Consider the following 14523-nt stretch of genomic DNA (forward strand, 5'->3'; position numbering starts at 1 on the left):
AGTGTATTACTGGCACACTCTTCCAGCTGTCTAATAGATTAGCGGAGGATGACGCATGTCTAGATGTTTTGTTTTTCTTTATCACTTACTGATTACAAACAGACATAGTAGTGGAGTGATGCAGCAGAAAGCCAGCATGTGCATGTATGTATGTGTCCTAGCTCAATGAGACTCATCATTCAGCTTTGCAAAGTGATAGATGGCAGTTTAACAACCAACAACACATGCATTGCATATTTCAAGGATGTTTTTGTAAGGAACTATTTAGCTTCAGGCATGTAGAGTGACACAGACACACACATGCATGCACTAAAACAAAGATACCAAGCAGCCTGAGGCGGTTTGTTGTTTTATTACATTTTGACCTTTCAGGATCGATGTAAATCTAATGAAGTGCTTATTAGTGAATTAGGCGAGAAGAAAGAATGCTGAAAGCCTGAAATAACTGTTTGAGGAAGATAATCCACAACGGGCCACAGGAACAGGATCCATCTGTGTGGATGTAGCTCTCATCTCCTCATTACGCGCAGGGTGTTATGACTGTCCTGTGATGAGAGCTGTAGCTTGTGCAAGGCATGCTGGGGAGAGGGCGGCGCAGTGCAGTGGCCATAGAAGCTCACAAGTTCAAATCCCTGGGCGACAGTTTAAAACAAAGGGAGGATCTAGGTGTAGCGCCTTAATATCAGGAGGGAGAAATCTACTACTGTCAAAAAGTCATCTTATGGTGTGGTTTTCCCTGTAGCCATTAAAGTGGTAAATCCAGATCTCGCTCCTATGAAATGATGCTATCTTGTTTCACGAAGTCATTACGGAGGCAGAGCAGTATAGCATGATAAATTGCTGAGGGGCAGTTGAGACTATAATAGGAGACAGTGGAGAGTCAGCTTGCTGTTGCCAGGGTGACCTTCAGTGTAAAGCACCTCAATGTCACCCAGAATGAGAGCAGCTCGGCCGCTGAGAGCATGGAGAAAGTGAGGCTGTAAAGCCAGCACAGAGAGTGGCAATAATGACCTGAGCACACAAAACAGCCGTTAACTTCAGTAGCTTTTGTCAAAGACCTTTAAGAATATGGGTATAAAAGAAGAATCAGTGGCTCCCAACTTTTTTGGCTTGTGACCCCTGAAAACAAAGCAATGTCTACTTACCACCACTCATCACTGGTGGCATAATAAACCCATTTTGATTTTATAATTTTTTATAATTTCTATATATCCGAAATCTAAATCAAGAAGAAAAATAGTTACGTGAAAAATAAACATATTTTTGTGTTGCAGAAATAAGTTTTTTTCTGCGTTCCTATCTTCTAATCATCTCACAACCCCTCACATTTATTTTGCCTTGTCGGGGTCCCGACCCCTAGATTTGGAATCACTGCTTTAATTACCCTCTTACTGTAAGAAGTATTTAGTGATTATTTGTTAAAATCCGTACTAAAAAGAAAAAGGTCATATAGTCTCCTGTCTCTTCATTTAACTGCTGGGTGGAATGAAGACCTCAGCAGGAATGACATAACAGTGACATCTAGTGGTACAATAACAGTTGCACACTCAGCATAGCAGTAGTGCAGTTCAGAGATTTGTTTTGAAAAACATGGGAAATAAAATCACTGTTTGTGACATTATAAAATCATACCACAAAAAATACAAGACAGAGGTTTATAGACAGTGCAGGACAAGCTGTTTCCCCTGCTTTATATCATGAGTCAGCATTTCATGAGTGACTGTAAAAAGAGATTTAGAGTGACATGATGAAGCAGCCGGGTTTAGTCAGGGCAGATAAATCTGAGGTCGATATAAATCACAACACAAAGCTTTTCCACTGACAGCAGCATCTCTCCTCATCAAAACACCACATTACAGTATTAAATTAATACCATACCCTTACTATGGCTCAATGCACAAACACTCATAGCAGTGAAGACTGTTAAATGGTGAAATGCATCCACAGAAAGGCTGCAAACAATACAACTTTGACTCTCTGGCACTGCCTTATAATGCACTAAATGAGAGCCCTGTTCAAACAGCTGTTCCATTTAAAAAGGAGCTAATCTGTGTCAGGCTAAGACTGGTGGTGGGGGAAAGAGTAAAGGAGAATAGACCAAGGCAAAGTTTCCTACTGACCGACAGGCCCTGAGTCTTGTGTGTGTGTGTAACCCACCATGAAGTGTGAAGAGTTAGCTTTTAAAAAAGAATGTCAAAAATGTTAAGCAGGTCATGTAAGTGTCGGGTTTCAACAGCAAAATCTAGCGCTCTGTCCAATTTATTCCGTAACAATAATACACAGGCTTAAAGGGAGGAAGAGGAAAGGGTGAGACAATAGTTAATGACAACAGAAGGGCAGAGCAGAAGGGGGTGGTGGGGTGCAAGGACACCCAGGGAAGCAAGTATGGAGAATTCAACACAGGCTGCCTTTGTTGGCTGCAACGAGCCAGACTAGGAAGACATTTACAACATGGTTTATGGCTACATCAGGTGAGTGAATGTGAATGGTGGAGTGTGTGTGGTGATTAAGGGGAGTGGGCTGAACTTAGCTGTAAAATGACCAGGATGAAAAGTCTAAAAGGGACATACACAACTTTGCAAATCATGTGCAGTTTACATTACTGCTGACCCATCTTCCACAGCACATCATATCACATTTTAAATTGATTTCCTACATTCCAGGAAGTCACTGGTTTCATTTTACTGTGTAATAAAAAAGTTCTGGACATTTGAGATGGATAATCGATTTTATTGTCGAAGCTGTATCATCGGCATGTGGGAATGCTGCTGCTAGCAGGTACTGTTGTGTGATAAAATCATTGTTGGACGCTCCAACATTTACTGCAATAGCTGACTGACATGTAATACAAGAAGAAATAACCAAACTCACACTATCTGTTTAACCACTTCAGTGTTATTATTCAGTTATTAGTTTATACCGAATTTCTCAAGCGGCTGACTCAAATCTCGATGGATGAGTGTCCTTGAAACCACTAACATGGGGAGTAACAGTTCCTGCTCATAAATAATATACTCATAATGAGCTGAGTTTCTGGAAGATTTTTATACCACTGAGAAATCTATGAAAACTGATATCTGCCTGGAATATAATAATAACACATCTAAAAACTCACCATATACTTCGGGAAATACAGACAGCAGAGCCCGATCATTACTAGATTTTTAAGGATTATATCAATATTTGACCAGCGCATAACATAAACAAACTGAATGAGGATCTTTTAAAGGATAAGGCTGGATATATTCTATATTTGTTTGCTATTGTTAACAAATCACATGAATAGACCAAAACCAACAATTCATTAGTCCATCTCTCAATTATTTCTGACTTTAGCCTGTCTGTGGCCAGTTTAATACTACTGAGGACGTACATCTTTAAAAAAGAGATTATATATGACTACTGTACATGACCTGCAGATTTAAGAAAACATTACTTGAACAGGAGAAACTATTGTATTTGTTGTTTATCGATGTTTTTTGCCCCCAACGGCGCCTTCCTGGCAGCGCTGCCTGGAAGGCACTAGGATTAGGCACTGGTTATGGTTAGGGTAGGGTTAAGGTTAGGGTTAGGGTTCGGTGCCTCGGAGGCAGCGGTCGCAGCGCTGCCTGGAAGGAGCAGTTGGGGGCAAAAAACACCATCGAGCGTATTTGTTGCGGACTATTTTCAGCTGCAGATTTGGTGCACAAGAGAGTTTTTACACCAACAGGATGGTGTGTGTGGAACTGCCTCACAATAAACTACAGTGCCCATGTTCATCCTAATGAAGGAATATGTCATCCAGTACAATGGTGTGGCTCTTTGATGTTTGTTTTTTTAACAATGGAGGTCTATTGCACAGAGGAATAACTATATATTTGGATACACAGACAATACTTGGATTTGTTTGTTTTTTCATGGGATTTGTTGGCAATAATAAAACAAATTAAAAATCACCACATTTAGGATTCTGTGTCGCAATTCAAGCAGAATGCCATCTAACCTAGAGGTGACCTCCACCTAGCTCTATCTCTCTCTCTTTCTTCCCCTCTTCCTCTCTTCTTTCCAGATCCCCCTGCCTCACCCCAGTGTGCACAGGAAGCCCCGATTCTAGAGAGCCTGCTCTTCTGATGATCAGAGAGGAAAAACACAATGCCTTCAGTGTGCTAGAAAGGAGTTCAACTCATAAAATGCGCACACACACACACACACACACACACACACACACACACACACACACACACACACACACACACACACACAAAGGGAGAGAAATAGAATGGAACATGCTTTTACTATTAAGGCTCTGTTTTTTTTCCATATGACTTTCCCAGGAAAATCCCCCTCATCAGGGTAGGTCCAATCCAGACAGACAGACAGACAGACAGCAGACTGGAGAAGAGACACATTCAGACAGACACAGAATGGAAAATTGACCTTATCGTCCTGTGACTGAGACACAGACAAAGTATTTTAGGCTGTGAACGTGGCCTTTTCTCTGGTCTGTTTATCAGATGTCAAAGCAAAAATGCTGATTTCAGATTAATTCTATCAGTCAATGATCCAGTGAGCACTCCCAGTCTCACAAGCTTAAAAGTTCTAAAGTTCTCCAGACTGGCATTTGCACTTGCTCTATCTAGACGACCGGGATGAGATTAATTTAGTCCTTTATTGGGTGACACCAAGTAATACTGTCCATTTCTAGAAGGCCTCAACAGTTGGTACCATTTAGGAAAACTAGGTCACTTCCGCCCTGTCTGTGTGTGTGTGTGTGTGTGTGTGTGTGTGTGTGTGTGTGTGTGTGTGCGCGCGCGCGTGTGCGCGTGCGTGCGTGCGTGCGTGTGTGCGTGCGTGCGTGTGTGTCAGCCAGACCCTACTATAAGCCAAGAGACCTCCAGTATAAACATATTGTGCAGGAAGAAGTGCTAGTCCGGAACAGAAACATCCGATTACCAAACAGTATTTGACTCATAACTAGTGCTACCTTTGCTGTCACAGTCCAGCTTACTCTTATAAAGCCGTAAAACACTAGTGTGATCTTCTGATGTGGTCTCTAATATATTATTCATAACACATTGCATACTTCAGCTCGGCTCTAAAAACTTGACTGTTTTGTCACAAGTAGACTTCTGTTGAAAGATGACTCAATTGTTTAAAACAACACCTTGTTTGTTGCATCACAGGGCTTCAAACACTACTGCTACTAACACTACTACAAGGCCGCACAACTGTGGCTAAGATTATAATAAAGATCATTTTTCTTCAGTGATCAGTCATTATTATTTTGTGGAAAAACTCATCATCTCATTGCAGTGTCTCCCACTAGGGGTCAGGACACTATGGGGTCCCAAAAGCTAAAGGCAGAACAAAACAAACAAAAAACTTACTCTTACTAAAACTGCATGAATGTAACTTTTCAGATTTATTTTAAACTCTTTAGACATTTTTATTTAACAATCCAAGAAGAAGAAAAAAAATCAATTTTTGGTTGAACTCATGTCCACACTAAAGTCAGAATCTATAATCAGGGGTCACAAGTCAAAAAGGTTAAAAAAAAAAAAAAACACTGTCTTATAGGCTACTTCCAGTTAAATAGAACAGATAGGTGTGGTGAAAAGTACAGTCACTCTGACAATATTATTTTTCAATTAATAATGGTACATAATAACAATTGCTATGCAATTGCATATTGAACACACCTCTGAAAGCAGCCAGCTTGCAAAAGACTCAACAACCTGTTAAACAGGAGTGTCAATATAACGCCACACTGTGCGTTACAGCAATAGGAGGTACATCAAAACAAACCAGTTATTAAATCCCACTCCTGTGTAAAGTCATTATCCTACTGTGTCTTATGTGTGCTTTCTGGGTCACATCAGTCTAATGACAAACCAGCAAACCCAATAAAGTAAAATCTTATCTAGTGCAAAGATCATTTAACACAAACACTCTAACACCTTGACATGATAACAGACACTTACAGTCTATTTGAAAGCTCAGGCAAAGATTCCTTCAGCGCATGCAGTGCAGATAAAAAAAAATTCCAAAAATGGCCTGTCAGAAAAGGAGTCAATCACATCAGAGGCCCCTTTTCTACACACAACACACACACACACACACACACACACACACACACACACACACACACAAACTGCAGTGCCATCTTAGCTGAAGCCTTTGCAACATCAGGACCCACACATGACCACCCTTAGGAAAATGGGGCACTCAGGCAAGCCGGGAGAGAGCCTGAAGCTTCTGAATGGGCCTGGAACCGAGTCATGCTGTCGCACACACGCACACGCACACGCACACGCGCACACACACACACACACACACACACACACACACACACAGGCAGAGAGAAATGTAGGGGTTGTTAGAGATCAGTCCTTACAGGAATACACCAAGTTGTCGGGAGACTGGTCTGTTGGTCAACCTGCGAACCTAATTCAGAAACACTTTTGCCAATGTGAGCACTGTGACTCCGCTGTCTGCAAGGCTGACGAAGCAGAACGGAATGGTTCAACATTTAACTTTAACTTCTTTCTAAGAAAGAGATGAGACGATCAATATCAATTTCAATCTCATATGTGTGTAACGTATGGGCTGGAGTCAGGACGTGTTTAGCCTAGCTTAGCATAAAGACTGGAAGCAGGAGGAAACAGCTAGTATGTTCAAAAATACCCCTACCAACACATATACAGCACACTAATTAATGCATTGTATCTGATGTGTTTAACCCATGCATAAACAGATATGAAAAATGCCAATTTGTGATTTCAGGTGGAGGTATTTGTTTGAGCTATTTTTTGCTGTCTGCTCAGTGTTTCTGTGCAGCATCTCTGGCTATAATGTGTTTGTTGTCAGGTGCACTCAGTAAGCACAGGTTTTTGGTCTCTGTACAATATAGATGGTACCAAACCCTTAAAACCTCACTGTGACAACAAGACTTTGACATGCCGCACACAGTCACTGGGCCTGGCTGTTGTTCGCCAAATAAATAGTCCCTGAGCTTATGTCTGATAATAAAAGGTTGGTTACATAGTCTACAACCCACCCAAAACAGCAAGCACTGGTGATATTAGAGGGAATGTACAGCAAGTGGAAAACGCGCCTCATCCATCACCACCACATTTACTTCTTATATGGAAAGGAAAACTACTTCCTAGTAGTTCAATACAGTCCATCATTATTTTGACATCAACTTTCAGAAACACATCACTAATAACCTACTATATCTCACTAGAGCCAATTGTTAACATGGAGCAGGTAAACTGACCAATGGAATAGGCCGATTTTGCAAAGATGTTCATAAAAGCACAGGAGAGCAGGGTCATCTGAGCTAAAAAAAAAAAGAGGGAGCAAGGGGAGCTGGGCAACATAATATTCTCACCATCCTCCTCTCTGACTCCCGTGCTCTGTGTTTATCTAACACAGAGGGGAGATGTTTACATTAGCTTGGTTAAACACAGACGGCTGAATAGCTTTTGTTAATAATAAATAACCTAAACAGTCAGCCAGGACATCAACGCTGGAGCATCTAGCTGCCACACGTGGAGGACCACCATTGTCCTGCATCAGTGGAGAGACGACATTCACCCACTTCTGAGTGAGAGAGATCATATTCAGTGTCTAAAGACTGAAGTTTTTAGAGTTGAAAACAAGTCTGAGGAATGAGGTGGAATTCAAACTAAGAGGCATGCTATCTATTCCACCGCAGTTTGTTTGTGATGTGGTTTATTTGAATAGATTCTCCGATGATTTGATGTGATCTGCCTACAACCCCTTTGACCCTCCCATCGTAAACACCAAAATAAGCATTAGAGAGTGCACAGGCTGGTTGGGTTCCCATGTGGAAGGAATAGAGTTGAGGGAACTTCAGAAAATAGGAAAAAATAGATATATTTCATCGGATGGTGCACTAGAGCTGTGTGTGTGTGTGTGTGTGTGTGTATTGGGGAGGGGGTTAAGGCAGGCTGAGAGATTGATCGAGGACAGTGTGGGAGAGAAAGAGGGAAAAAAATTAAATATATAAAAAAATAAAGCAAGGCCTTGGGAGTGTGTGTGTGTGTGTGTGTGTGTGTGTGTGTGTGTGTGGGGGAGAGAAACGATACACTGCTGGACTGCCGGAAAAAGAAAGTCAGCTAGGAGGACGGCAGATCAATTCCTCCCTTGAGCCTCACAACAAACACACTCTTTTTTCTTTTTTCTCTCTGCATAGCTCACCTCTTCTGCAGCCTGATATCATCCCATCAGCACTTCATCTCTATCAGTATACCCTCCCCCTTCTTTGTCTGCATGCTAGCACTTTATTCCGAGGCGTCTGTGATAGATGTTAAGATTTGGCTGAATTTTCTATGGAGTTTGGTTCTCACAGTAACTCATTGTGGTTAGCTGATAGGAATATTAAGCCAAATGTCCCAGATCTGTCATCTTGAGACTATGCGAAACATAACACATAACCCAACAATAATCTTGACACAGCGAGTAATGAACAGAACAGAAAGAAAGTAGCCCTCCTTTGTGATTGTGGTGGTATAGAAGTGTGATAAGACATGCATCTCTCTCATGGTCAAAAATAGTTGCAAGTGATGCGGAGAGGAAACCACACACTGACACATACTCTTCCTCAAACACAGAGCAGGCCTCCTCTACCATACCATCCTCCCAGACAGATGAACAGACAGACAGACTCACAGACACTTTCAACACATCGCTAATCTCATGAGCTCTGTATCAAGCAATCAAATACACTCTCTCCTCCACTCACATCCTATTCCACATAGGGACAATGTGGGACACACACACACACACACACACACACACACACACACACATTACAGTAGGGAGGAGGATGAATGACTCCTTCTAATAATAATTATCTAATCTAATATTCTAATTGTTTGATTTCCGGTCACAGATAACTGTGTGTGTGTGTGTGTGTGTGTGTGTGTGTGTGTGTGTGTGTGTGTGGAGGGGGGGGGCTTGTTTAACTATATTCGTGGGGTCCAAAAACCAGGAGTCCAGTATATTTGTGGGTTCCCGACAGCTTTGTGGGGCCAAAATGCTGGACCCCACAAGTTTAAAGGGCTGTTTAAGGGTTAAGACTTGGTTGTAGGATTAGGGATATAATTAGGTTATGGTTAGGGTGAGGGTAAGGGTTAAGGTTAGGCATTTAGTTGTGGTGGTTAAAGTTAGGGTAAGGGACTAGGGAATGCATTATGTCAATGACGGGTCCCCACAAAGATAGTGCCACAGACGTGTGTGTGTGTGTGTGTGTGTGTGTGTGTGTGTGTGTGTGTGTGTGTGTGTGTGTGTGTGTGTGTGTGTGTGCGCGCGCGCGCGCGCGCGCGGGAGCCTCCGGCCGTCAGATTGGGGCACAGGGTTTGGCACGGCTTTGCTCCTATTCTTGCCATGTCAGCTTGAAGCCCCCCGAAAGACCATTAATGCTCCTCTCATTGTGTATCAGCGTATATGAAGCAAGCGTTGTTTCGGAGTTGATGCAGGCCTGCAGCTGCCCCGTTGACAGCTGGCAAAAGCATTTTGGAATTGAAATCATGTGCGCATTGCAAGCCGTAGGCATAGGGAAACAACTTAAGAAAAACTATCTATAGTTTTAAAAGAAGACCGAGAGAAAGATAACCGCTTTCATGTATGAGAGCGATTCACTTACCAGTAGCTGAAACCCCCTGCATCTTGCACAAAGTTCTTCTCCGGTCTTTCTCTGCTGAATCCGTCCTTTTCTCGGAGGAACTGGCAACAGCAGCGGCTCCAGCGTACGGGGGGACTAAACTCAGAGGAGCGCGTCCACTTCACAGCCCCCTTTTCCTGTTCGCCGATAAATAAAAACACACACACACACACACACACACTAAGGACACTTCATGGTTTCCTAACGGACGCGAGAGACTTTGCCCGGGTATTTTTTTAGTGTAGAATAAGCCAACTGTAGTCCTCCATGTAGTTCTTTCTCCTCCCTCTCCAGTAACAGAACTCTCTCCTCTGTGCCGCTTGGAAAAAAATAAAATGCGCGCTCCCGGTGCGAGGCGCGAGCACGACCGATTCATTGAGTGCTAGAATGAAAGATTGTAAAAAAACAAAAAGTTAATTTTATGTTTTAACTCAATATTTGACTTTAAAGCAGTTGCCATAGCCTAAATAGCTTGTTATATTTCCTTTATTCCATCGTTTCCGTGTCAACTTGTAGGTTGTGATATTACATTTTCATTTGTCATGATATGCCCATCGGCACAGAGGCATGACATGGGTTGTCACGTGAAGTCATGAAAAGGATGAGGCCTATTTCAAGAGATAGCTCTGCTTTGCAAACTCCACAGCTGCCTATTAGTGTGGAAAAAAAGAGCCTGGAACACGAATACTAGGCCAACTGGCACTGTATTTCCATGTCACTGCTCAGGCTTTCTCCTGATCTTTTAATTGATTATCTTGAGTTTCCAGCCAGCTGAATGGATGCTGTCAGCTGCCTCTGTGAATCATTGTGCAGAATAATAAGGAAGGACAAAACAAATCTTGAATTTGCAGATCGTTAAAGTCATAAAATGTGGTTTATGTTGCTTGTGTATTATTATTATCTATTATGTAGGCCTATATGCAAAGTTCAAAGTCTAATACTATTAGGTTGCATTACTGTTTGAAAGCAGTGTAGTTAGTCACATGCTGTAGCCATTAAAAGTCATTTAAGGGGCATTGCAGCTCTCTTGTAGTGGGGGCAGGTAACTGAGTACATTTACTCAAGTAGCCTACTGTACTTAAGCACAGTTGTAAGCCACTACTTTTTTGAGTATGTTCCTTTCATGCTATTTTATAGGCTACTTCTACTCTACTACATCTCAGATGGAAATATTGATTCCCTGTTTTAGCTGGTGACCCCTCACACAAATGCAGTGCCAAGTATCTCCCCTAGATGTCTTTCAGTTTTTTGCATTTCCCCTTTAAATTTTCTAGATGGTTTCATTTAGAAAACAGTTTGAGGCCCAAAGAGATTGTCTGATATTTCACCAAAAACAAGATTAGAGAAAAGTGTGTAGAAGCTTTTTTTTTTCTCCTTTCCAACTGTCATTAATCATCTCATCATCATAAATACTTATGCATTGATATATCTGTAACAATCTAACAATGTCATATATAAGCATGTGTCAGTCACAGTGTCCAATTTTCTGCAGAATTAGCACTTTTACTTTTGATACTTTAAGTACATTTTGCTGATAATACTGCTGTGCTTTTAAAGAAAGGTTTGAACTTTTAGGTTTGAACTTTTATTTGCAATCAAAGATTTATAGTCTTGTGTTGTACTTTAACTCAAGTAAGGCTGAATACTTCTTCCACCACTGCTTTCTGTATGTCAATGTATTTCCTCAACAATGTGACTATTTTTTTATACTTTTCAAGAGCATGACTTCGTGGCCTCCAACCCTCCTTACCCCTCTCTGTGTTTGTCTATCTGTGCAACCAACCATCTTTTTTGAAACACGTGTCGACTCAGCTACGCATCATTAACCCCTTTTGTGCCTGGTGATGTTGCTGCACGCTTTTCATCTGCCTCAGAATAACACAGACCACAGCAGGGTCTTTAATGATAATGAGTCACTGTCTGGCAGCTTGCCAGGCAATAGGCCACTTCATTGACCTGTACTCCTCTCTATTATGTTGTATCTATACATCACCTCTTCCCTCATTTATCACACATAATCAAGTAATTTGCAAAACATGACTTTCATTTAGCAGACACAAGCAAATACAAGCATAGAACAACACAACCCCCCTTTAGCTTTAGCCTTTTTCTGTTTTTTTTTCTTCCTATTTTTGCTTTAGTGAATAATTCTGAACATGTCATTGCAGAGTCTGAAATGCCAAGTGTTTTTGTGGATGACTGAACTCGTGTTTTAAATAGACTAGGGGCCTGGTGCCCCTGTTAGTTCCTACCAGTGCAAGGAGCTGCCTGTCAGCCCGTCAGGGGCATGCTGGTCCACAGAAAGCAGAACAGCAAACAGCCCCCTGGGATACATCCTCTCCTCCACTTCCCTGGGGCTCCTCCACAAGTGCTGAGTGAAACAACAGCATTCACAGAGAGGGAGGAAGTTGGAAGAGAGAGGGGAAGGAAATTAAAGGGATAGTGGGAAAGGTGAGAGACAGAGTGAGATATATGTAAAAAGGCCTATTAACAGAGAAAGGAGACGTGGCAGATGAGCAAACTGAAGGATAGGTGTGAAGGTTGATGCAGATGAGTGTGAGATGAGCTACGTTGTGCTTTTACACTTGCCTCATGGTGTAAACGCCACAATCATGCAACTAATCACACTCTAACACTTATTCATTCACTCTTTTTTCAGGTGCAAATTAAACCTCATACTGATTCAATCGACACTTCTTCTATTACATGACACAGACGATACTGCGGCAAACCTGCCATTATGAGACCACACCAAAAGTTTGATGGAGATAATGCATGAGTCACAGTTGGGAGGACACACACACCCTGCGTCCAGTGTCAGGACTAAGGAATGTTTAATGCATCATGGCTGAGCTCACTCTCCACAGGTCATAAATTTGTTAACATCCTCAGTGGTATTATTTCTGCTCCAGTACAGCTGTTCAGAAATGTGTGTATCTCTGTGAGTGTGTGTTTGAAGCAAATCCATGTGAGGCATGTGTGGTGTTGTTGATTGGGGCTGCTTCTCCAGATCAGCTGATCACAGCTCTCTGTCCCTTTAGGCTCCACATGGATTCATCACATGACAGAGCTGGCTGATTCACATACACATTCAAATAAGACTCTTTGTGAGTGCAAACACACACTCTGTCTCTGTTTTTTTAAGGCCAGACAAAGTAACTTTTAAGGATTCAGTCTGCTCTTGACGATGTCAAAAACTGTATTATAGGGACCCCAAGTGGTGAAAGTTAATAGTGCACTGAGATCCGAAACAGCTGCTCTGCTGTATCAATCCCCCCTTCCGTCCACAGTATAATCACAGCACCTGCATATTAATAGAGCAGGACTAATGCCATGGAATGAATCCCACTGACCCATATTTCCAGTGGAGCCCTGGGCGGAGAGAATATAAGAGGAGACTGGCACCAACAAAGGGTCCACTGTTGCTAAACAGTGATGTCATCAGTGACTTGACCTCTTCCCTCTAGCTCTCATTAATACTCTGCCATTCAAATTCAATCAGCAAGGCATCTTGTAAATGGTAGCAACTAGTTTCACTGTACTAAATCACAGCACTGTGTGGGTGTCATGATAGGTAAGGTAATTTATTCCAGGTTATTCTAATTCTGAGAGGACTAGGAGCAGACAATATCGTAGCTGTGTTGTATAAGTGGTAGAAAGTTGCAGAGTAGGCCTACAAGGGTCTCATTCCTGTAAGTGAAATGCTATTTTATGTACGTTTGTGAGTCAACCGATGTCTCCTGTGGCTCTGGAGGGAGCTTTCCAAACTTTATTACCCTGATGGTCCAACCCTGTTATTTTGCATTATGGGAAGTGTTTTTGAGCTCAGCTAAAAGTTAGGATATCTTTGCCTCTGCTGCCTTAAATTGGACCTTTCTTTTTAAAACATTTAATTTGTATTTCCCACAACTTTATGGAAGTGCGTTGCTAAATTGCTGGAGTAACCATTAAAGAATATTTTTGTTGAACTACATTTGGCAATTTTGCTGTTAAGGCTCAGTCAAGATGATATTCAATTTGTTTGGTTTGAACTTCACTTAATTTCTCAAGTAAATATCTATTTGTCAGATGGTCTAAAAGCCTAAGAATCCTCCTCCACCCTCATATTTTGGATTAGGGGTGGCTGTCTGACCATTTCTGTAATACATTAAAAATGGTTGCCACTTTGTAGAGCCTCTCTGAATTAGAACTGGCTGTTAGGGCCAAACAGATGATTTAGTTTAATTAAGTCAGAATGACATACTTGACCTTTTATGGTATATGGAACTGTGTGTTCATAAGAGCAGTGTTTTCAGAAAAAGTCAGCTCATTTATGTTTGAATATTATTTAAATCAGCAGTTCCCATCTGCAGTTGCCATGGGGGATATGTGGTGATATTGTGGAGTACCTTAGCTAATTTGAAAAAACTAAACTAAAAGAAATTATAATTTTGTAAAAAAACAGTTCTACATATATTTAGAATGAAACACAAAACAAATACAAGCTTAGAAATTGGTGTGAGGCTGATCTTTGGTATATTAATTGTTTCAAAAACCAATAAATTACCAGTTACAATGAGCCGACAGCACAAACGTCACCTTACATGTGCGAGCAAGAATGTGTGAAAACTAGTTAGCAGAGGATTCAAATTAGAATTGCAAAAGGTAATGGATACATGGTTGAAGTATTCAGTGTTTAGTAATCCAAGTATATGAATAGACTTGACCAAAACTATAGTAAAAAGAGCCAAGCCTAAAAATTTGCAGGATCACTGTCTTGTATGAAAATATGCAACATGCACCTTTGTTCTGATATGTTCATCCTTGCTTGTTCTCATAACTATGCTCATTTAGAGTAAGCTGAGTTTAAAATG

At 41.4% G+C, this 14523-nt stretch overlaps 1 protein-coding gene across 1 annotated transcript in view; it reads right to left on the reverse strand.

Moving 5' to 3' along the window:
• fgd (faciogenital dysplasia) overlaps positions 1-9990 on the reverse strand; it is a 57125-nt gene extending 47135 nt beyond the window's left edge. The window contains exon 1 of the mRNA XM_031316570.2: positions 9653-9990. Within this exon, the coding sequence (XP_031172430.1) occupies positions 9653-9674 (22 nt within the window). The 5' untranslated portion in view covers positions 9675-9990. The remainder of the gene's footprint in view (positions 1-9652) is intronic.
• Between the last annotated feature and the right edge of the window lie 4533 nt (positions 9991-14523).

Source organism: Sander lucioperca, chromosome 12 (assembly GCF_008315115.2).
Source record: "Sander lucioperca isolate FBNREF2018 chromosome 12, SLUC_FBN_1.2, whole genome shotgun sequence".
Taxonomy (NCBI): Eukaryota; Metazoa; Chordata; class Actinopteri; order Perciformes; family Percidae; genus Sander; species Sander lucioperca.